The 23,184-nt window shown below is 32.0% G+C and overlaps 3 protein-coding genes across 4 annotated transcripts; 1 reads left to right on the top strand and 2 right to left on the bottom strand.

Annotated features, from left to right (window-relative positions):
• Positions 1–3,291: 3,291 nt before the first annotated feature.
• On the top strand, positions 3,292–4,823 carry LOC114184314 (serine/threonine-protein kinase BLUS1). The gene has a single exon (XM_028071615.1). The coding sequence runs from the start codon at positions 3,302–3,304 to the stop codon at positions 4,763–4,765; it is 1,464 nt and encodes a 487-aa protein (XP_027927416.1). The 5' UTR covers positions 3,292–3,301; the 3' UTR covers positions 4,766–4,823.
• A 1,072-nt stretch (positions 4,824–5,895) lies between these two features.
• Positions 5,896–6,570, bottom strand: LOC114184788 (LOB domain-containing protein 22-like). Its single transcript, XM_028072096.1, has one exon. It carries the CDS (start codon positions 6,568–6,570, stop codon positions 5,896–5,898), a length of 675 nt encoding a protein of 224 aa, XP_027927897.1.
• Positions 6,571–8,313: 1,743 nt separating this feature from the next.
• Positions 8,314–18,994, bottom strand: LOC114185199 (beta-galactosidase 17). Of its 2 annotated transcripts, XM_028072787.1 has the most exons (20): positions 18,742–18,975; positions 18,614–18,666; positions 18,290–18,391; positions 17,738–17,933; positions 15,913–16,001; positions 14,778–14,858; positions 14,043–14,137; positions 12,968–13,038; positions 12,555–12,645; positions 12,366–12,483; positions 12,189–12,284; positions 12,059–12,107; positions 11,210–11,397; positions 11,060–11,131; positions 10,766–10,915; positions 9,758–9,808; positions 9,514–9,685; positions 9,217–9,362; positions 8,804–8,869; positions 8,314–8,565 (listed from the first exon to the last, which is right to left on the bottom strand). In XM_028072787.1, the coding sequence occupies exons 2-20, from the start codon at positions 18,614–18,616 to the stop codon at positions 8,461–8,463; spliced, it is 1,941 nt and encodes a 646-aa protein (XP_027928588.1). In that variant the 5' UTR covers positions 18,617–18,666; positions 18,742–18,975; the 3' UTR covers positions 8,314–8,460. The 2 variants fall into 2 exon arrangements, with proteins under 2 accessions (XP_027928588.1, XP_027928587.1); XM_028072786.1 differs by lacking the exon at positions 18,614–18,666 and having other exon boundaries at positions 18,742–18,994.
• Positions 18,995–23,184: the final 4,190 nt, after the last annotated feature.

The raw sequence follows: 23,184 nt of genomic DNA, 5'->3' as shown, positions 1-23,184 counted from the left end.
ATATAATTTTAACCACTTCAAACAGAATTTAAAGTGAAAAAATTACATTATGATTAATAATGAGTTATAAAATAAAAATAATTAGATAGAATATATCGAAATATTATTCTACATGATGAAAATAAAAAAAATAAATAAAAATATTAAAAAACTAACAAATGTGTGTTTTAGAAATAATTTGAGAGACTATCGAAAAAAATCACACAAAGGAAATCAAATGTATAACTAAGGTATGATAAGACAAAAAATATCTTAGAGAATTAAGAAAACTTTTCAAATATTAACATATAATTAATGGTTGAAAAATAACGAAAATTATTTTAATGAAACAAAAGAGTTCTTCAAATTAAACAAAAATTAATAATAATAATAAGTAAAGAATTTTTTTTATATTATCTTAAATTGAGAGTATAAACATTCTCATGTGAAAGAAAAATTTATAATAAATAAAAATATTAAAAAATAATATAAATATTCAAATGTGAGGCATAATTTTTTTTTAATTAACATACATCATTTTAACATAATTACATAAAGATTATGATAAGATAAAAAATATATTGGAGATGAGAATGAGTTTCATGACAAATGAAATAATTAAAAGAAATAAAAAATAAAATATATATATATATATATATATATATATATATATATATATATATATATATATATAGGGGTTACTTGATTAATTGTGAATATTTTAATAATTTAAACGAGAATGGAGATATGGCGGGGACGAGTATTATGGCGGGTATATGTACATCCCCATACCCATCCCCATACCCAACTGAAAAAGTCGGGGATTCCCCATACCCATACCCATACCCAGTCAATGCGGGGATTCCCCGTCAAAACGGGGACGGGTTCGGGCAATACCCACGGGGACGGGTTTATTTGCCATCTCTAAATATGAGATAGAGTAGTTATAAAAATACATTATACTTTAATGTTTTACTAACTAATACAAATAATAATGTAAATTTGTAAATTCGTGATTTCTTATTTTTGTAGTATGTAAATTGAAATGATATATAATGATAATTAGTGAAGACTATATTTATTGTTTGTGGGTTGTTTTGTTATTTTAAAATTTTTTAGAAGTTTGAAATATAGTTGTTATGTTACTGTATTTTTGTTTGGAAATTTTGAAACTTATTAGAATTAAATAAAATTTACAAAGTTATATGGAAAAAATGAATAGAGAGATTATTGTAAGATGACACACGCCGTTGAAATTTAATTAAATTATAGTGAAAATGATAATATTAAAAACATTTACATTAATTAAATTATAGTGAAAATAATAATATTAAAAAAATTTACAAAGTGGTGTCATACGAATATTATGAACTATATTGATATTTATGAAAGTATGAGAGCTGTCAAAATGGGTTGGAACCCGCGAGTCAATCTGGCTCACCACGGGTTCAGGTTGGGTTGGACGTGGACTGAATTTTTTTTACAAATTTCAATACGGGTTGATTTTTGACCCGACTCATCCAGGTTGAACTCGTGCCCGCAGATAAAAGGGTCACACACGTGTTTTTAATTTTTTTATTAAGTTGGACTTTACATTTGAGTCATGTTAGGTTGTTTTTTATCCAACATATAAATAATTTGTATTTTTATTTATTATGGTTCGTATTTGGATTGTATTAAAGTTTATTTAGATTTTAATTAGAATTACAATTTAGTTTTAATTGAAAAACAAAATTAAAAAATAATTTTTTTTAATTAAGTGAATCCGTGAGCCAACCCGTGGTGGACTGAGCCGGATTCAAATTTTTTTGTCTCGCTAAAAAGTGAACCGGGTTAGGTTGACTCACTAAATTATCAACCCGTAGTGGGTTGAGCCGGATTTGACCGAATTATCTGTTTTGACAGCTCTAAAGAATACGGTATATATAAATTTCCAAATACACCAGTGAACGAGAAATGTGAAATGATTACTTTGAATTAATATATTAATTAGTTGAGTAAAATTAATTACGTATATCTATTTGTTGTTCCAATAACCACCGAATTAACAACTATTTTTTTTTTATTTATTTACTAACATTCGTAAAATTACTTTAAAAATTATAACGTAAACGTCTCGTGCAATTATATCTAATCTAAAAGAGACATAAAAAACCTAAAATATCGAACATAAAAAGTCATTTCTATGTTAGTAAATAGACCATAGTAACCATGAAGATAAAGAAACAAAATTTATAAAAAACAAGATATTTAGAATAACAATACTACTTTAATCATATACTATGAATAATGTGGTGATATATGTTAAGATATGTCATAAATAATGTTGTCAAATGTCATGAATAATGTAATGAGATTAGGAATATTTTAAGAATGTTGTGAAATATGGTTGTATTGTAATAAAAGTTATCAATAATTGTTTTGAAAAAAAAATTAAGTGAATGTGCATGAAGATTGAAGATTGATTTTAGAAGTTTTATGTAGAAGTAAATTAAATTGGTTACAAGTAGGGGAATATTAATCTTTTAGGAAACTTTGTACCATCTTGATAATAAATTGATATTAAATCTATAACTATTATAAATGATACTCAATTTTATAACCGTTTGATTTTACTCTTTAACTACTATTTATGAGTAAAAAAGAGGTTTTTCCTAATACCTTATTTGACTTTAATTTATATCAGAAAATGAAGGTTGAGTTTTGTAAATTTGGTTTTATGGAAAAAATATAGCATTTGTTTCGGGTGTAGGACTTAGCACCTATCTCAAAACATTTAATCTGTCTCTACTCTTCATTTGTTACAATTTTTACTTTCCTGTTCGGTTGTCTGAATGATCGAAGTATCCACTTACTTTGAGATCCTATTTATAGTGTTTGGCATGGACATGTAATTAGAATTTTCTTAATCACGACTCAATTACCTTTAAACTTTACTGATTTATATTACTTTAATTTACAATAATTTTAGTACAGCCCAGGTCGTGAAGTTCCTAAAATCACTTAGGAGAAATGATCGATCAACAATCCACATAATTGTTCATCTATAATTGCGGCCTTCTGGCGCTTATTTTTTTGCCGCCTGAACGAGATTAGGCTAGGGATGTCCATTCACGTGATTCAAAGTGATAGAAAAAGGAGATTGGCTGTATATTGAAGCATATGTGATTAATCACATGCATGCACGGAGAACTCAACGCAACACTTTCTTTTTCTCTAACACTCACAGGAAAAGCGCTTTCAATCACTCACTTTCTTCCCCATTAATTCCTCCACCACTTCATGCAACGATGCACCATTCATTCATTCATTTTCATTCTCCATGGCACTCAAAGAACCACCCAAAAGGCTCCAATACCCACTCGACTCTTCCTCCTACAAGCTCCTCAACGAGATCGGCGCCGGCGTCAGCGCCGTCGTCTACAAAGCCATCTGCATCCCCATGAACTCCGCCGCCGTCGCAATCAAATCCATAGACCTCGACCGTTCCCGCCCCGACTTGGACGACGTTCGCCGCGAGGCCAAAACCCTGTCCCTCCTTTCCCACCCTAACATCCTCAAAGCACACTGCTCCTTCACCGTCGACCGCCGCCTCTGGGTGGTCATGCCCTTCATGGCCGCAGGATCTCTCCAATCCATCATCTCTCACTCCCACCCCAACGGCTTAACCGAGCCCTGCATCGCGGTGGTCCTCCGAGACACCCTCAACGCCCTCTCCTACCTCCACGGCCAGGGCCACCTCCACCGTGACATAAAAGCCGGCAACATCCTCGTCGACACCAACGGACAGGTAAAGCTCGCGGATTTCGGCGTGTCGGCTTCCATCTACGAGTCCTCCACGTGTTCCTCCTCTCTCAAGTTCACCGATGTTGCAGGCACGCCGTATTGGATGGCTCCGGAGGTGATTCACTCGCACACAGGGTACAGTTTCAAGGCTGATATATGGTCCTTCGGGATAACCGCTTTGGAGCTGGCGCATGGAAGACCTCCTCTCTCTCACCTTCCACCTTCGAAGTCCATGATGCTCAAAATCACGAAGCGGTTTCGGTTCTCCGATTTGGACAAGTATAGAAAGGGGAACGGGAACAAGTTCTCGAAGGCGTTCAAGGACATGGTGGCTTCTTGTCTGGACCAAGATCCTTCGAAAAGACCCACTGCTGATAAGTTGCTGAAACACCCTTTTTTTAAAAACTGCAAAGGAACTGATTTTCTGGTGAAGAACGTGCTTTTAGGGTTGCCCAGTGTGGAGAAGAGGTACAAGGAGAGCAAGGTGAATGAACATGATGATGATGGTGGTGATGATGAAGATGAAGACCCCTCCATGCAGGTGAAGGAGAGAAGGATAAGTGGGTGGAACTTCAACCAAGACGGGTTGGAGCTTGATCCTGTGTTTCCAAACGATGATGCAGGGGCTAAAGAGGGTGAGGTTGGAAGTGTTATGAGAAAAATGGAGGAGCATGTTAATGTTGTTGGAAGTGAAGGTGGTGTGAAGAAGAAGGAGAAGATGTTGGCGACTCTGAATGTGCTGAAAGGGAGCTTGGAGCAAGAGCTGTTGGAAGTGAAGTTTCTGGTGAATATGATAAGAGGAGAAGAGGAGAGTGATCATCATCATGATCAAACGGCTGCTGCTGCTCATCATGATCATGATCAAGATCATGGTGAGGAGAAGGAGATTTCTAGGCTGAGGGTTGCATTGGAGAATGAGAGGAAGAAGAACTTGCAGTTGGAGTTGCAGCTCCACACCTGCAAGCTTCAACTTTCTTCTCCTCTCAATATTTCCAACTAAAATCTTATCAACTCAAACACTGCATTCTCCATGCTTTTATATCTAAACTTATGTTCAAGTTCTGGTGTTGTGCACACTCATTCACTTCTTATTTTGTTCTTAGAAATAGGTATTATTCCTGTTTCTTTAAACCATTCACCTTGTTTATTATATGAATAAGAAAAAAATATCAAGTGAATTATAACCACTTTTACTGTTTTAAGAAAATTAAAATATTAATATTTTGAATTGTCGTATGGTTATATTTTTTGTGGTTATTGTCATTCAATATTAAGATAAAAATGAAATAACTGAAACTATGGTATTATGAAAAAGTTGTAAACTATGTCTCAAATTTTACCTATCACCTATCACCCTATATATTCTTCCATAACATCATTGCTTTGCTCATTACTTCTCCAACTATGAATGGACCAGACAGTACTTCACAACAAGTGAGACATAATTTTGTAATAATAAAATTACATGATAAATAAATATGAGTGGTGACAAAGATTCACATCGTTTTATCACGAGTCACCGTTCATCGTCTAACATTTACACGCCGCCACCAACACCCTTAACACGCATGAAAACAACGCTATCAGCAGCAGCCCTAACGCCGCCACGCCGCCCTGGTTTCATGGACCGCTTCCCCCTCCTCCGGATTCAGCAGCAGCTTCTCGTAACATTGGTCACCATTCCCCTTCCGATTTGAATCGGATCCGGTTCAGAACGACGCCGATTCCTCTCTGACTATGAACCCAAACGAGTGCTGACAAATTACGATTAGGGTACGTGATAATTAATATTTAAAGATTAATAAAAGAATCACCATGTGTGTAGCAGGTAGCAGCGGGCAACATTCTGTTGGCTGCAAGACACATATGTTATGCGGTATAGTTCATTCACATCAAGAAACTGAACAGCCTTAGAACACAAGAAGAAGATATAGAGATGAAGGACTTTTGAGAGACCCAAGAAAGTATTTGTTTCTTGTTGAAAGAAAGAAAGAAAAATATACCTGTCAGAAGAAATGGATTTAGAAGAATCTAAAATAAATAACACTATGGACTTATTATACACAGAACACCTAGACTTGCATCATCCAAATCATTGGATTCTCGAGACCAAGATCATACCCGCAGCCATCAGGGATCTCGATATTGGCTGGTGGTGTCATCCTGCGGCGGCAACCACGGAAAGAAATGTACTAAGTTGTCGATGTCGGACACGCTCATATCTTCTTGCAATGCATAGTAATTAAAAGACGAGTTGTGATTAAAGCACGGATCTTTGGGTTGTTCTTGCTGTTGAAGCTGCAAGGGATCATTTCCAAGTTGTTGTGGGTGAAGCTGTGACGGATCTTTTGATTCTTGAAGTGACATTTGTGGAAGATAAGGGTCGTAGGAGGAGGAGGAAGGTGGTGGTGGTGGTGGTTGTGGTGTGGCAGTGGAATGAAGAAGTTGTGCTCTGAAGAAGGCAAGGTGTTGAAGGAGAAATTGGAGTTCGGATTCAGCAGAGACGATGAGGGATTGCAAGTGAAGAATGAAGCTTAAGCAGCCTCCAACAGGGTTTCTGGCTCTCATATCAGACTCATAGATAATGGTGTTGATGGCTGAGTTTCTGTTAACAGGGTCAAGAGGCTTGATCATGTTGATGATTTTGCCAACTCCGAAAAGCCTGTGAGCGTGAAGGAACTGTTTTTGGCGATAATGAGGAAAGAAAGGTGCGAGAATGCAGGTGGGTCCGCATTTCCTGCGTTGGTACTTACAAGCAGCACAAGCCTGTGTGGTGCTCCTTGAGGAACTCGTGCCACCTTCCATGGTTTCTGCAAATTTTAAGCCGAAATGAGAGCCTTTAATTTCTCACTTCTTCTTCTTTATATATCTCATTTATCTCAACAGATTCTGTTATGCCAAAAGATATTTTTGGATCATCAAATTAATAACTCTTTTTTTTCTTAATAATTACTCTTAATTATAATTCTTCATTACTTACTCATTAGTCATATGTTTTAATTGAGTCATTTTTATACCATAAAGGTGAAATAATGTAGTTCTTTTTCTTGTAAAATGTTCAAGTTTTAATACCTTAAAAGATTATATATTTTTAGTCCCTTTATCTTTAAAATCCATTAAATTTGATTGAATAGTATTTTATAAAGGAAAGACAATGTTTAAATAGCATTTGAAAGATTAAAGGTAGTGTTTTTTAAAAATCAAAGAGAAAAAAGGATACTTTTTTAAAGAAGCTAAAGATAAATTTTACATAGAGAAAGTTATATTTCATGTGTTACAATTAGTATGTTGTAAACTACACATACATATAGATGTTCTGTGGTTGCTGATGTGACTGTCTACATATAAGATTCACCTTGAATTTAATATCCTATGGTTTACAAAATTAATTGGATCAATTCATAGGTAGTTATATTAAAAAAACTGAATTATTTTGTAAATAAAAACTGAATCTGGGCTGTTTTTTTAGTTTAATTTTTAAACAGTGTAGTTTTCCTAACTAAAATATTTAAATTGGAATGTAAGTTACAAAAATAAAATATATATTTTAAATGTATCTATATATCAATATATCAATGATAATTTAGATTTTGAGATAATTTGGTTATAGTTAAATTCAGTTTATTTAGATATTAAACGGTTTAATTCAGTTCACTTAAACAATTATATTGTGTTATTCAGTTTAATCCTTCAACCATTTAGGTATCTTACTCATCCAATAATATCCAGTTCAATTTCCTCCTTTCACATGTGGTTCATTCTCAACAGGTAATGGTTATTTTTATATAAGTAAAATTTATAATAAGTAAATATATTATATTAGAATTGAATTTTACAATAATTAAATTTTATTAGTTATATATAACTTACATTTTAGATTTATGATGAATAATTTACATAAAATCAAACTTAACTTTTAATAATATCTATCATAACAGAATAATTAACTATTGATTTATTTTAAAAAAATCTGTTATAATTATCATGATTAATAAGTGCTAAGCGGGAAGAAAATTTATTATTTATTAAAATAAAAAACTACTCGTGTTCTAAACAATAAAACAGAAACCAAGTTGAGGGAGAGAAAGAATAAAATAGAAAATAGCTTAAAGGCCTAAAACAATTTTAACTACCAATAACCTCATAAAAATATTGAAATTTAATTTCGAAAGTGTTAGAAAAGTGTGTTGAAAAAGATAAACGATCAAAAGTAACAATTACACATTTAAAGATACAAGAACGATATTGTGAGATATATAACCAAAGCAGTGAAAGCTATGTCTAAGAAGTATAAATATTGATTTATATAATATAAGAATAAAAATGAAAACTCATAAAGTTTTCTTCAATAACTTTTACACTTCAAAAGAGATTATTAATATTTATCTCTTGACTGAATTTACTCTGCAAGAGGGAAACTACTGAGACAATGTGAGAATACAACAGTGTTTCAAACACATTATTAAATGCTATGGTTTAGTTACTTTAATGTAAATAAATTTAAGTGTAGTGCTAAATTAATTTTGGTTACTCAATCATAGCTATTAATTAGGAGTCAATGGTTAATGTTTCAATAGTTATATAATCTATCATATTATATTTGCAGTAATTTAAAATCAAATTGAAGGTAAGAAATTCTAATGAACTCCAACTTCTTAAAGTATTTTCAACAGTCATACATTTTTTGAGATGTTATTAAAGCTGATGAAGGCTCTTCCCACTTGAGCCACATGTGAAATCTGGCTCATTCACTGTGTGTACCACAAGTTCAGGATCTGGAGATTCCAGCTCAAGTATTACCTGCACATTATTGGTTGAGGAGAATGTAATCAAATTTAAATGTGATTCTCTTAAGTGAATATAACTTTTTTTTGAGATAAATGACAATATTAATAGTTGGAAGAACCATGTGCTTAGAGTTGTAACATCTCCAATAGAAACATTTATGAGTAGAGAGTTACATTTACCTTAGCAAATTTACATCACATAAAACAAATATAGGTGTTAGAGTCAAATTTAAGCTATTTCGGGAACATACCAAAAAGTTGTCTCCTTGCTTTAGGATTGGTGCAGGAACGTAGAGATTGCATTGTGGTCCTCTCAACTATCAAAGAACCAAAGCAAAAACATCATTGTTAGAGAATTTAATTCTCCCTTCTAAAATCTTGTAAAATTATAGTTGTTTTAACAATTCCGTTTTTCCAAAACTAAAGATGTTTTACAAATCCAGGATAACATCATTTGTAATATTTTTTTTAGTTATACCCCTATCTATATCTATCTACTAATGCATTGAATTTCAAAAAACTGCTACATATAATAGTGGACTTTCTTTAATGGATGTGCCAAAGTTTAAAACAATTGTAGTTTTGGAACGTAAAAAATGTTAATTATGCAACATAATCACAATTATAATTTATTTAAGAGGAATAGAATACTATTTTACTTTACCGGCCAGTATCTTCCTATATTAAAGTCATTAACAAACACAATTCCTTTCCCCCAATTGCTGAGTGATATAAACGTATCCATGACCTGATTTGATTTATCAATTGAGAAGTGCCCAGAATAAAATGCTGGTTCTTTGGAAGTATTCTCTGCAGGAAAAGAAACTCATTGGTTAATACTAAATATCAACGATTTCTAATACCATGAAAGTGATGACTGAGAAAATTACGAGATACAAATGAGCATTAATGATAGAAAAAGGCATCTCTCCATACACCCAGAATGTATTTCAGTACATACCATGCTTATAAATAAACTTTTTTCTGGATGATATTATTTCACTGAATGCAGAGTAGGAAGCCTGGGTGATTGGATTGTAGGTTGACATTTCATTCAGGTTGTGTAAAGGAATAGGAAACATTTTCCACCCTTTTACTTTTTCCTCGTCCAGATAAACTGAAGACAGAATTCCCTGTAGAAGTTGTGTCAAACATCAACCAATTACCATCAAACATTTAGAGCATCAGCTTCAGATGACATATACCTTTCTATCAAACATGTAAGCCCCATAATTTACACGACCCATGTTTTCAACCTACAAAATGCAGAAGAAAATATTTGAATAATTCCCATAACATGTTATAAGCTGAAGGAAACTGCTCAGAAGTTGAGGCATCTTGATTTATCACAATCAGGGATAACAAACTATACAACTAAAGTAAGAAGTTAACCAATAAATAATGTATCAATTCAGCAACTAACTTCTAATATTGACTATTAGGCTAATTCAAATGGCTCACTTTACAAGTAGAAATTAAGAAATACATAATTACTTAGGTATTTAAGCCCCCTGAATTTAGAGTAAATATAATTACGGTCCATCAAATTAAAAAAAACAAAAATCATTTTTTAGATTCTTGAAGTAGAAATATGTGATCTTAATCCCTACACATTAAAGTTGAACAACTAAAATGACTTTTTTAAAAAAAACTGTTTTACGTCTCAAATTTAGTGTTTAAAAACTAAAATCATTTTTTACAAATTTGAGAGACTAAATATACTATCTTTTTAATTTAGAGAGCGAAAACATGATTCACTCCAAATTTTAGAGACTAAAAACATAATAAATCTTACATTATTCATCAAGTAAATATAGTTTGGTTCCTCGAAATAATTGAAATGGTAATTTTTTTAACAAAATATATTTTATTTAACGTGTAAAAAAATTGAAGTACTAAAACCAACATTTTTAACAATTATTTACGTTAACTTCTTTGATTAGCGTAAAGCAAAAGGTGTAATGGACTTGTGGTTCTCTTTAAGTACTACTGAAACCAAAAGTTCAAGTCGTCAATAAATATTTAAACTATCCTTGATATTTAAATTCTCTGGTACTCTCTTATTATCTCCACAATGGAGGACGAAGACCAAATCATGAATTCCCACAAAGCAAAATAATCAAAACTGATATTTGCTTAGTCCACGACATAAGCCCATGAACTAAAAATCTGCCAAAATTATTTTTCTTACAAAATAATATAAGAATACATACCAGAATAAATAAGTTGATGTTAGAATGGCATTTAACACCAGGGAGACTTAGTTTGTTATTTAACCACCTTTCAATAGTTCCAACGTAAGTTGGCCTAGCACCATTTTCTTCAGAAGGGCATGAAATAAATACTTGAGCTCTGTCATGTAACTGCATATTATTGTATTAGAGAAGCTATATTGATGAGACATTATTGTAAACTTTCTAGCTATGGGTAATAGAAATAAGACGATAGTGTCAAAAGAAAGGAGCTACAAAACAAAATGAGAACTAACGAAGGAATTAAAATAGCACCTTTGGTATGAACAAAATTCTTCCACCTCTCTTCGCTCGGTATTCAGTGATATACAATACAAAACCAAACAACTGAACGCAAAGGTTAATATTAAATAGAACAGTTTAGGAATTTAGGAATCTTTCACCGTTATGAAAAGAAAAACATACCTGGCCCACGTACTCCATTGGCATTGGAGTTTCAGATTCAAACACATTAGTGGAATTGGTGAAATCAAACGTGTCAAATAAAAAAGCCTTTCTTTGTAAGTGAATTGGTCCATATCTTGCCTTTTCATTATTAGAGGGAACAGATGGAAGAGGTACTGAGCTATATCTGGCTATAACCCTTCGAATAGCTGAAACATATGCAAGCACAAATTTAAAATTTTGCTTGGATGATTACAGTGAAAGTAACAGAGTTTAACAAATAATAACAAAACGAGAAGGGGAAGAATTATAGTTTGGATCATTTAGAAGACATTCTTCAACTGCATATAGGATATTTTATGCCAGTACAGAAGTAATTAAATTATTAAACATTATAGATTGTAAAGTTCCATTCATAATATGTGAGAGGGTGATGGTGAGAAAGTATAACTTTCTTGAAACCTGCTTTTGTCGAATGTGTTTTATGCAGAATGTTTTGTTTCTCTAACGAACACAAACTGCAACAAAATCATATTTCTTTTACCTATAAAACAGGAGTAATCTCTTAATTCTGGAAGCCCAAGTTACAGAGGGTTTGATTTTGAAACCTCGACTAAGTTCATAACAATATAGTAAACATGAAAAAGCATAAAACATAGAAAGACATAATTAGATATTAAAAGGTAGAATTTGGATGTATTTAGGATATCCAGACAGTGTCATTTAGGCTCACTTTCTATTTGACTTTCTTCCACAGCATGACAGAGTGCTTTTAGGCTAAAGATTTGCAAAATAGTAGACATTTTGAAAACTAAATGTACAACAGAGTATTGATAGCTTGAAAATGAGTGAGAAACATTACATCCATACCATTGAATTTTGAATTGTCAACGTCACCAGATTCCCTAATTGGTGCATCCTGGATATGTGATAGTCAGTCCAGTTTGCATATGACAGTTCACTATGGAAGGTGCAACATAAGGGTTAAAAGGTTTCTAACGTAATCATAAGAAGTGAGATCAGGTTTGTAGTCAGCCTCATCTACACCAGTATTGGCTCCACTATAAAATCCAAAGTTAGTCCCACCATGTGCCATCTGAAAATTAGAAAACCCAAACCACGAGGATTATTCAGAATGTGATTTTCGAACGGTAGAAAGGTAGAGATTGAGACATACATAGAGGACTGCAGAACCATTTTTTCGCAAAATTTTTTCTAGCGCAGCTGCTGTAGAATCAGCATCTGTCATGGCAATCTTCTCTCCCCAGTGTGTAAGCCACCCAGTGTAAAACTCGCTGATATGATAAGCACTTTGAGTATTTAGCATTTGATATAAAAAAATAATACTTCATAGGAGTACACTTACGCTGACAAAGGTGGTGATTTTCCTGGGGCATTGAACTCCTTTTGTAACTTGAATATAGGCCAAGGATCATCACCAGTACTGAAATCAACAGCTACAGAAACACACACACACACACACACACACACACACACACACACACACACACACACACACATATATATATATATATATATATATATATATATATATATATATATATATAATATCAGTCAATAACAAATTAATAAGGATAAGAAAATAAGGTTGTAGTTCACTCAAACACAGGCACACAAATCTGTCATGGATGTAGCATGTCAAATAATTTGAGACTTTTCCTTATTCACATATCTTTACACAGAGGGAGGGAGGGAGAGAGAGGGCAGTGAACACGTTTGTAAAACCTTAAATTAACATTAATAATGACAAATTTTCACCTGAAAAGACAGCATCCCCACGAATAGATCCTTTCTCAAGATTTTCCCTAACGCCTCCATCTGTAGTGTATCTGAAAACAGTGAATATAACGAAAAAGATTACCAAAAAGGGAGATCGAACTCAAACTAGCCATGACATTGCCTTGTTCCATTATTGGTTTAAATTTTGGATTTCTAGGGGCGTTCTTGAACATTATAAATAGAAGTTCAAAATTTGAAATTCAACTTCTTGTTTACCCAATCCTTCTTTGTTGATAAACAAATCAATACTTTTTTTTTCTGAAAAATATACCACTATAGCAAATTATCTTACTTGCCTCGAAACAGTATAGAGACCACTCAAAAATGTGTATAGAAAAGAGAACTTTAGCTGTCACCATATGATTGGTTCTACAAAAAACTGTTTACCATCATTTTTCATTCCCTGTACAAATTATAATATGTCTAGACAGGAATTCCTACGAGACTGTAAACTAATTTTGGTAAAGTTAATTATGAAGATGCAACAAAATTAAAAATTGCATATTTCTGAGATACAGAACTCGCCATAAGGAGAGCAAGACACGCATGAAATCTCGGAGGTTATGTTTGAAAAAGTGAGATTAAGTGAAGAAAACGAAATAATAAGTAGGAACATTCATGATGTCTAAAATTATCGATTTAATTGTTTGACTGGAAACTAGTAGTCGTGTCCGTTACTAACTAATCATTTACACTCAATAGTTAAAACAAATTGGATTATTTGGGGTTGCCTGACTTCTTTTTGTCCTGACTTAGCTTCTTCCACTTCATCCTCCTCTTTCAGTACATTCTCTCTCCTTTTTTCCAATTGTTCCATTTCTTTATCACTATCTTGTTTTCGTTTTTCTTCACATTGAAATTTAGGCAGTTAAATTACTGAGACTGAATGATACAAAGAAAGATAGTGGAGAATTAAAAGTCATGGTCTAACTCTTAAGATGACCCTAGTCCTACAAACCAACATCTTTTACTATAGCATCTAGATATCATATTACAGAAAGATACTCCAGCTTAAGAACAATAAAGTGAGAGGGTTAAAAAACATAACCCTTACAAAATAACATCATGGCCAAGACGATCTCTAGCCAGGGTGACCAGGTGATGGAGATATGCTTTGTCATCTCCATAAGAACCAAACTCATTTTCAATCTGTCAAATGATGTCACATTAGTTAATATAATTCTCCTTTCATAAGATAAGTGGTCAACATCAAAATAGAAGAAATGCACAAATCTTGAAAAATATTCAGTAATTGTGACATTAAGTCCAATCTTAATGGAGAAATTTAAGCATTCAGGGATTCACATGAGTAAAGAGGAATACTTGCATAGTAAGACAAATTACTTTCCACTACATGTTAGCAAACCAAACATAATTTAAGTTTTAGAGAGAACAAATAGGAAAAGAAATGGTAAAAATAATAGGATTTTTCTTTTTTTTTTTAATCTTACAACATTACTGACATTATTGGGCCAGGGTCAGGCTTGTACCAATCAAGTTTTGTGTACAACATCATTATACTAATGACCTAAAATGATTAGTATAGGGTTTCAGTAAATTGTCTATAACACATATCATATCAATAATTCAGAATATCTCTTTTCATTCTCCATCATACTCCTATAACTTGAAGAAGCAAATGATGCCATTTTAACACCTTAAGCACATAAAGTTTTTTGTTTTTGAAGTCAGAACATAAAACTTCAACATATTTTATGTTTTATAAACATCTGGAAAAATAATGTTAATCAGGTAAATACACTCAATAAATTCTACCCAAAGAACATACCTGAACCATTATTATAGGGCCTCCATTGTCATATAGGAGAGGAACAAGCTTTGGAAGCAGATTACCCCACCATCTTTCAACCTTAAATTTCAAACTATAATAAGTCCAGACTTCAATAAAAGTAATGTATAAACTTGGACAAAAACATACAACAAATGCTTTCATGGACATAGACATCCTTTCCAAAATCACATTACTTAGATTCACAATCTAGAGCTGTTTACAAAATGCTACGAGGTCAATAATCATAATTGTTTAACATGCTCCATTTGAAGCCACAAAAAAGTTCAACTTTTCCCTTTTAGAAATAACAAATAGATGGTTTAATTGAGTATAGCCTGACATCAAAGCACTAAAGGATTTCTCCAACAAGGCTGACTCTGGTATCAATGAGAGATAAAATATAGCTTGACAACATCTACACTTGTATATCGTTCAATAACTTCCTAAATGATACCAACATTCTTTAACTGTCACAAGCAGATTGAGCTCAATTCAAATCTCGAGGTTGCATGTTACCATAATCTTAATTTAACTTTAAGATGATGCAACAGAAACAAGGCATGCAGGCCTAAGAAGCCAGATCTCAGAAGAGGTAACAACAATCTGAAAACCTCGAGGTTCCTTTACTGAAACACTTTGGTATCAAACAAGGGGTTTCAACCCATTATAGTAGACATGATTGAGATTTTGAGCCCAAGAATCATAAGGATGATGCTGAAATGATCAAGACAACATAACTGTAGTTCATGTAACATTTTTTTATTCCCACATATATAAGAGAATACTGCATTCAAATTCTTCTTCGAAAGTCAGGATTCTCACGCAAACAAAACAGAAATTGTCAAGACTAAAAGAACTTACATGTTTAAGTGGAGAGGAAAGAACATCGAAACATGAGAGAGAATATCTAATAAAATATGAATAAACTATAAAACACCAGGAGACATGTTGAGCTGTGTTTCCAAAATTGAAAAACATTATTGGAAAGCAGAAAAACAGAAAGGCATATAAGAGATAGAATTATAGAATAAAAGACATAAAAAATACAACTCTAGCCATAAGATTACTGAGTACAAAGAAGTTAGTTGCATGAAAGACCAACATTATAATAAATATATAAAGAAAAACATACCAGTTGAAGATAAGTAGGATCAGATGATCTTGGTTTGGGTGTTGGGTTTATGGAATAGAACCAACCTGGGAAACCGCCCCAATCCCACTCTGAAACAAATCAACAGTAACTCATCATTTGGAATTCTTGTTCACCATTTTAAACAAAATATCAACATCAATGGAGATTCCAGGTGGGGATTAAATATACTGTATAAAAGAGGAAATAAGATATCTATAGATAAGACAACATTCTAGAAAAATGTCAAAGTTAGTGCACAACGTACAAAAGCCAAACATTATTTTCCTTCTCTATATCATTTGTAAAGAATAAGAAATGGAAATAATTGTGACAAAAGATGACAATGGCCAGCCATAGAACATTGGATTGGCAACAGAGAACACATGTTGCGTTCTCTTGTCATACTACAAAGGAAAAAAAGAAAATTTGCCATTATGGATTGGTATAATAACTTTGACAGGTCTCTCAGATTTGAAAATCATAACAGCAAATTATTAAAGTTTATAATTGATAGATGATCCTGCATATAAGCAGGATGAAGTAAAGCAATCAAATGAATTTCAGATCTGTAATCTAACATAGTTATAATAATATTCCATGTAATCTTGTATGTGGCATCTGAATAGATTAAATCAGGGAGGAGATCTAAAACTATCATGGAACTTGCATGATATGGGTTTTACAATTCTGCTATTTTGTTGAAAGAGATACAACATAAGTGAGTACAGCCCAAAAATTATATTCTTCGCTAAAGGAATATATGAGAATCAGCATATTATGTTTTGGTAATCTAGACAAACTTGAAGTTCATTGATAAATTGAGTAAACAGGCATTTAAGTTGTAAGATATCAGTAGGATTACAGGACTTGTGTGTTTTATGGTCATACACATATGGATCTATTTATAATCATATCATATATACAGGATAATTGAGGTAATAAAAAAAAATCCCTACATATATTCTAAATACATCTCATATCCTGATTTACATTCAACCTAATTAGATCATATCTTCAAGATTCCCCCTCAAGCTAGAACATATATGCAAAATCTGTCATGTTTGCCGCATATATGAGCAATATGAAACCCCTTGAGAGATTTTGTCAGCATATCTGCTAGCCAGGAGCTAACAAATTCATTAGTGATTTCTCCTGGGAGAACTTTCATTCTCACAAGATGACAATATATGACTGAATTAGATACAATATGAAGAGCAGCTTGATCATCGCAAATAAGCTCACCATCCTAAATGTCCCCAAATTGGAGCTGCTGAAGGAGTAGTTGTAGCCAAGTAATTTCCCTTGTAGCTACTTCCATGGCACAATATTTGACTTCAATACTAGATATTGCAACTGCATTATGTTTCTTGCTCCTCCATTGGATTAAATTTACCTCCAAAGATGGATATCGTTGGTTGTCATTGGATGTATATAGTGAAGGTTGGACCAGATGGTGCTATAGATCATTTCAAAACTCGTTTGGTGGTTGATGGTTATACTCAGATCTTTGGTCTTGATTACGAGTTATTGTTTGGCAGCAGGAAGCATTAGCGGTACTATTCATCATGAAGAACAGAAACTGGGCGAGAAGAAAAAAGGGGCGAATTGAACCCTACCCTAATACCGTGTAGGATCACAGGAATGGTGTGTTATGAGCATACACAGAGATCTATTTATAATTATATGTACAAGATAATTTAGGTAACAAAATATAATAAAATATCTGCATATCTACTAAATACATCTTGTATCCCCATTTACATTCAACCTAATGAGATCATATCTTTAACAATGAAATCATATCTTCAACAATGCAATATCCAACCTGCACATATGTATGGTCCAGGTCGAATCATCACAAGCAGATCAAGTTTGTGACATAGGTTGAGGAATGCTTCAATGTTTGCAAAACCCTCAAAAACAAACTTTCCAGGAGCTGGTTCGTGCAGATTCCAAGGAACATATGTCTGAATTGTGTTCAAGCCCAATGCCTTGGCTTTTAACAGTCTATCTTCCCAGTACTGCCAATTAGAAAGAAAACAACATCACCATATAAAAGCATTTAACTTGAACAAAACAAAATGCTTATCAGTTATCATGTCTCAGAGAATAATTAGGCTAATTAATTTATCAATCTCTGTTATCCTTATGAGGAAGATAACAAGAGAGCATGATAGCTCACTCCATTTTCTTGTTTCGCTGATCATAAAATACCAAGACAAAAAAAAAAAACAAAACAAATTTAAAGAGGAAGAAGCAATAACATTTCCATTGACTGAAACACAATCATGATGTGCAGTGGGTGTTCAGCCAGGGAGTTGCTGAAAATCCCTCTCCCTCTCTCTAAACTAAGAGATGTCAGGAAGAAATGTACTACCTCCGGATGCACTCGAAAATAATGCACATCACCACCGATGATCTGAAACGGTTCACCGTCTCTCCAGAACCTATCACTGGCGATCTCAAACTTTCTGTTAACCTGATTACCAACAATCACAGCTAGTAATTAAGGTAGAAAATAACAACCAAACTATAGTAGTGCAAGTTATCTTGAAGAATTGAAGACAGTACTTATATCATAACATTTTCCCTATTTTCAATAAAAAAATTGGCTACAATTAGAAACTCTTTCACTAACAGGTTACTATCAGCACAGTCCAATATCACCGGCTCTACTAACACTTCAATCTTAGTAATTTACCATTTGCCAAAGAGCTAGCTCATGCAATTGTGTAACCAGTTGAGAATATTGAGCTGCAGAAAAAAGTAATATAAGAGAGAGAGAGAGAGAGAGAGAGAGAGAGAGAGAGAAGGAGTACAAAAACTTACTGTATTGCGATGAGAACGGTGAGGAGAGTGAGAGTGGAAAGAAGGAAGAGGAGCGAAAACAGGGAGAAAAGCACAGAAAAGCATGAAAGAGACGAAGATGAAGAAAATTGTAGCTTTGGAGCTTCTCTTCGCCATGGCCACCAATTTGGATGCTGCACCGCTACTCTTCTTCGATCGGATTCTCATTCACCTCACTCGCTTCAAACACACTTCAATATTACTCTGTTGTTAAAGCGAATCAAGTCAATGACATGTTTTCATTTTACGTATAAATTATTTTGATCTTTTTTTTTTAAATTAAGAAAAAAAAATTAACGCCCTTAACAAAATTTGTTATAAAAAATAATGAGATAAGATGAGTTAACTAAGAAAATTGAATAATTCCTTTGACCAACATGTTTGACACTTATCCCACATGTCGTAAATAAGAGAAGAAAAAATAAGAAAAAAAAAAAAACGAAACTAAAATTTATTTTGATCATTACAAATTGAAAATCAGTTTTAATAATAAGTTTCAAAAATGATTTCGTGTGAAAATAAATCTTTTAAAATTTATATTATCCAAGAAAAACGTCGTTGTTTATGTCACCTTTATATGAAATTTCTCCTAACAAACAGAAGATTAAGTTTTTAAAAAGTTAAAATCTAAAAAATATGTTAGTTCCTTGTATTGTGAGAAAGGAAGTATAATTTTTTATCAAAAAAGACACTCGTTTTTAATAACACGATATTTTTTAAACGTAGTTATCTTTAAGATATATCAATAAAAAAACTCAAAATCAATTCTTTAAAATCAAGTTAATTCAAAATCAAATTTTCAAAACCGAACGTACGTTTAGCAGCTAGTGTTACAAAATATTGACAAAAGTCCAGAGATCTTTTTTTTTTTTTCCTTTTGGGCCAAAGTCCAAGGAGTCAATACCATGGACCTGAACCCATTACCTCGGTTCACATTTATGATTTAATTTGGTGAGATAGAAATAACACAAACTAGTATAAGAAACAGTAAGAAAATATTTATTATCTGGTACAATAAAACTTGATTTAAAATAGACTAAATCCTACTAGTACTTTTATTTTATTTTTATCATTTTAATTAATTTTTATCCTTTTTTAATTTGTTTATTTTTATTATTTTTCACTCAAATATTTATTATTTTACTTATAGATGACAACAGGTTGGATCGACTACAAATAGAGTCTACCTGCAATTCAACTCGCAAAAAAAATAATCATTCACAACCTGCATATTTACTTATCATGTACCCATTTAAAAAATATCGGCGGATTTAAAAAAAATCCGCGAATACTTGTGGATTGTATGTTCACAAATATTTAAAAAATATATATATTATATAAAAATTTCAAATAAAATTATAAAAAAATTAATATAATATAATATAAATTAAAATTTAATTTTAGTTAAATAAAATATAATTTTAATTTTAATTTTAATTAAATTTAACTTAATAAAATAAAAATTAAATTTTAATTTTAATTTTTTATAAGTAAAAGTCACAAATAATAAATATCTATGAATATTAACTAAATTTCATCTATATATACATACGTGGATATTTTTGTCATCTTTATTTACGCATTCCTATTTACACATTTTTATTTCCATCTAATTTATATCTCACCACAACTGAACAAGCCTTTATTGTAAAAATAAATGAGACTCAAACAACCCTTAATTAACACAACAACCTCCCGTATAATTAACAAATATTTTATAACCCATGACTCATATCAATTTTTTCAAATATTTCAAACCATTTTTACTAGGGTTTTATATTATATAACTGATAATTTAAATGTAGGTCTAAGTCTTGTAAAAATAAAAATGATAAAGTTAACAAATATACAAAAAAAATATATTCATAATTCTAACTCATTGTTTCAATTTTTTAGATTAAAAGTTCTACCAATATATTTATATATTATATTGATGTATCTTTTAATATCTAATTTTTATATTTTTTTATTAAAATTAAATTGTGAGTCTAAATTTCCTAAAAATAAAAAAGTTAAGTAAGATATAAGATAAAAAATTATAAATTTTGAGAATAAAACGATGTCAATCTTTTAAATTAATTAAAGTCAGTGTAGTATATTTTTAATAATTTTTACCTCTAAAGATCTATCGGTGATCACTTCAATATAGAAGAAAGTTGCTCTACCATAAAAAAAAATATTATATATATATATATATATATATATATATATATATATATATATATATAATTTGTTAAAAATGGACTTTAAGTTTAACTCAATCCTACAAAAGGATTGTATCCACTTATATAAGTTGGCTAGGATAGGCTCTAAATTAACTATGATATCATGTTAGAAGTAGACTTTAAGCCTAATTCAAATCCACAAAACTGGTTTATAAGGTGAGAATTAGGGGTGGCAATGCAGGTCGGCCCGGCCCTCATAAGGCCCGCACAACGCGGGCTGTCCCGCCCTGTCCCGCCCTGCATACTTTATACGGATTGAAAAAGCTGGCCTGCCCCGCATACTCCTTGGCCGCGCAGGCCCACGGGCCGACCCATTTTTTTTAACTTTTTTTAAACTTTTTAAAATTGTTTTCTAAATTGTTTTTTATTTTTATGATAAAACTTTCAATGTTTAAAAATTGGAAAACTATAACAAGTTCACAAAATTAAGTAAAGATTTTAGAGAATTAGATGATAAATTGATAATTCACATAATACTTTGTCTTTTCCAGTTATACAAGAATTTGAAATGTTAATGCAAAAGTTCATAAAAAAAGTAATTAATATACATAAGTGCAAATTTTTATTTCTTTTAGTTTTATATGGGTTTGCAGGCTGGCCCATGCGGGTCTCTGCGGGCCTGCGGACTCACTACCCTAGCCTGCTTTGCGTTTTTTTCAAGGGCCTGCGAGTCAGTCCGACAGGCCAGGTCCTAATTGCCACGTCTAATAAGAATTGCACCCACTTATATATTGTGAATTGACATTATCTTTAATTGATGTGAGACTTTCAACAAATTTTGAAGTAGACATTAATTTTTGAAAGGAAAATTTTTGAAGTGGAAATAAGATAGATAATTGAAGGTTGCATTATTAATAAGAAAAGTGAGTCAAAGAGAAAAGGTGAGTGTGGGGGGAAGCATCTTTACAACGACAAGTCAACCGGGATGCTCAGCATTACAATACAGAGACAACAAACAAAAACACTTTTGAAACTACCAACCAATTTTTCATATTCCAATTTAGACTGCAGACAAAAAGAAACCCCAATAACATCAAAAACCAATGTAACATATAACAGTACTCTTTATTCGCCCACTCTGCTTTCTGCTCTCATACCTGTTACTGTTACCTGCTGCGTTTCCCTCTCCCTTTCCCTTTACGTTCTTCACCACCTTTTCTGTCTCTTTCACTCTCACAATTTTCACATACCTAAACATGCAATATTCTTATTTTTCCTCCACGTAAACAATTCTTCTCACCTCACTCATCATGTCACTTCACACATTCCCAAGCTCATATATGCATAACAAACATTCTCACATTTCAAGGATTCCCACGTTGCACGGACATTAATTATTTTGTGACAAAGGTTAAATAGTTCTAATCACAATTCAAGTTGACGTTTAGGTAAGAATGTCAGAGCGGTTAAGGCCGCTGGTTTGTTAATCAAAGGACAGGTTGGGTTGAAATTTTTAACTCATCAATTTATTATAACTTGACTTATTTAATCCGTCAGTTTAGCGGACTAAAATGGATCATTCTGTCCTAGCCTGGTCTGCTAACTTTTTTTTTAATTTTTTAAATTGTTTTTATGTTTAAAATTTAAAGTAATTAAAAAAAATATTTTTTACATTATATATATATATATATATATATATATATATATATGTAAAAGATTTATAAACAAAAATTTTAAAAAATTTTAAAAAAATTTTAAAAAATATAAAAATGGGGGAGCCGCCTTCTCGTCATAAGACGGGTTGCATATTCAACCCGTTTATTTGTGGTGGACTAGTCCGACCCGATCTATTTTTTGACGAACCACAAAGACTGGGTCAAAACAGATTACACTGACCCGTTTTGTCACTCCTACTCCTACTCCTACGTTTAAATTCTTACACTTTCAAGTAAAAAGATTTGTGTCGAGAATTATAGTTTTTAATTAATAATAAATATGTATTCATAACAATTAGTATCGGATAACAATTAGTATCGAAGTTAAAAGCAAAAATTACGAGTTGAATTTCGAAGAAAAGTTGCAATCCAAGTATCGGATTCCTGAATCACCAATGATACAACTTTTTAATCTAATTTAGATTTTATTTTTCAATATGATGTAATATAAAAGTAATTCAAATAAAAGTAACAAAATTATATATCATATTAAAGAAAATAATGTAAACTATTTAAGAATGTTGAAATGTTGAAATGAATTCTGA

The sequence above is a fragment of the Vigna unguiculata genome, chromosome 5 (assembly GCF_004118075.2).
Source record: "Vigna unguiculata cultivar IT97K-499-35 chromosome 5, ASM411807v1, whole genome shotgun sequence".
NCBI classification, from domain to species: Eukaryota; Viridiplantae; Streptophyta; class Magnoliopsida; order Fabales; family Fabaceae; genus Vigna; species Vigna unguiculata.
This window is presented reverse-complemented; position numbering and strand designations above follow the sequence as displayed.

Coding starts and splice junctions, on each gene's coding strand:
- LOC114184314 (XM_028071615.1), top strand. CDS start 3,302: ATGGCACTCAAAGAACCACCCAAAAGGCTCCAATACCCACTCGACTCT.
- LOC114184788 (XM_028072096.1), bottom strand. CDS start 6,570: ATGGAAGGTGGCACGAGTTCCTCAAGGAGCACCACACAGGCTTGTGCT.
- LOC114185199 (XM_028072786.1), bottom strand. CDS start 18,927: ATGAGAATCCGATCGAAGAAGAGTAGCGGTGCAGCATCCAAATTGGTG. Junction 12,484..12,554: donor AAATCACCACCTTTGTCAGC/GTAAGTGTACTC, acceptor TTATCATATCAG/CGAGTTTTACACTGGGTGGC. Junction 9,686..9,757: donor CTTACATGTTTGATAGAAAG/GTATATGTCATC, acceptor CAACTTCTACAG/GGAATTCTGTCTTCAGTTTA.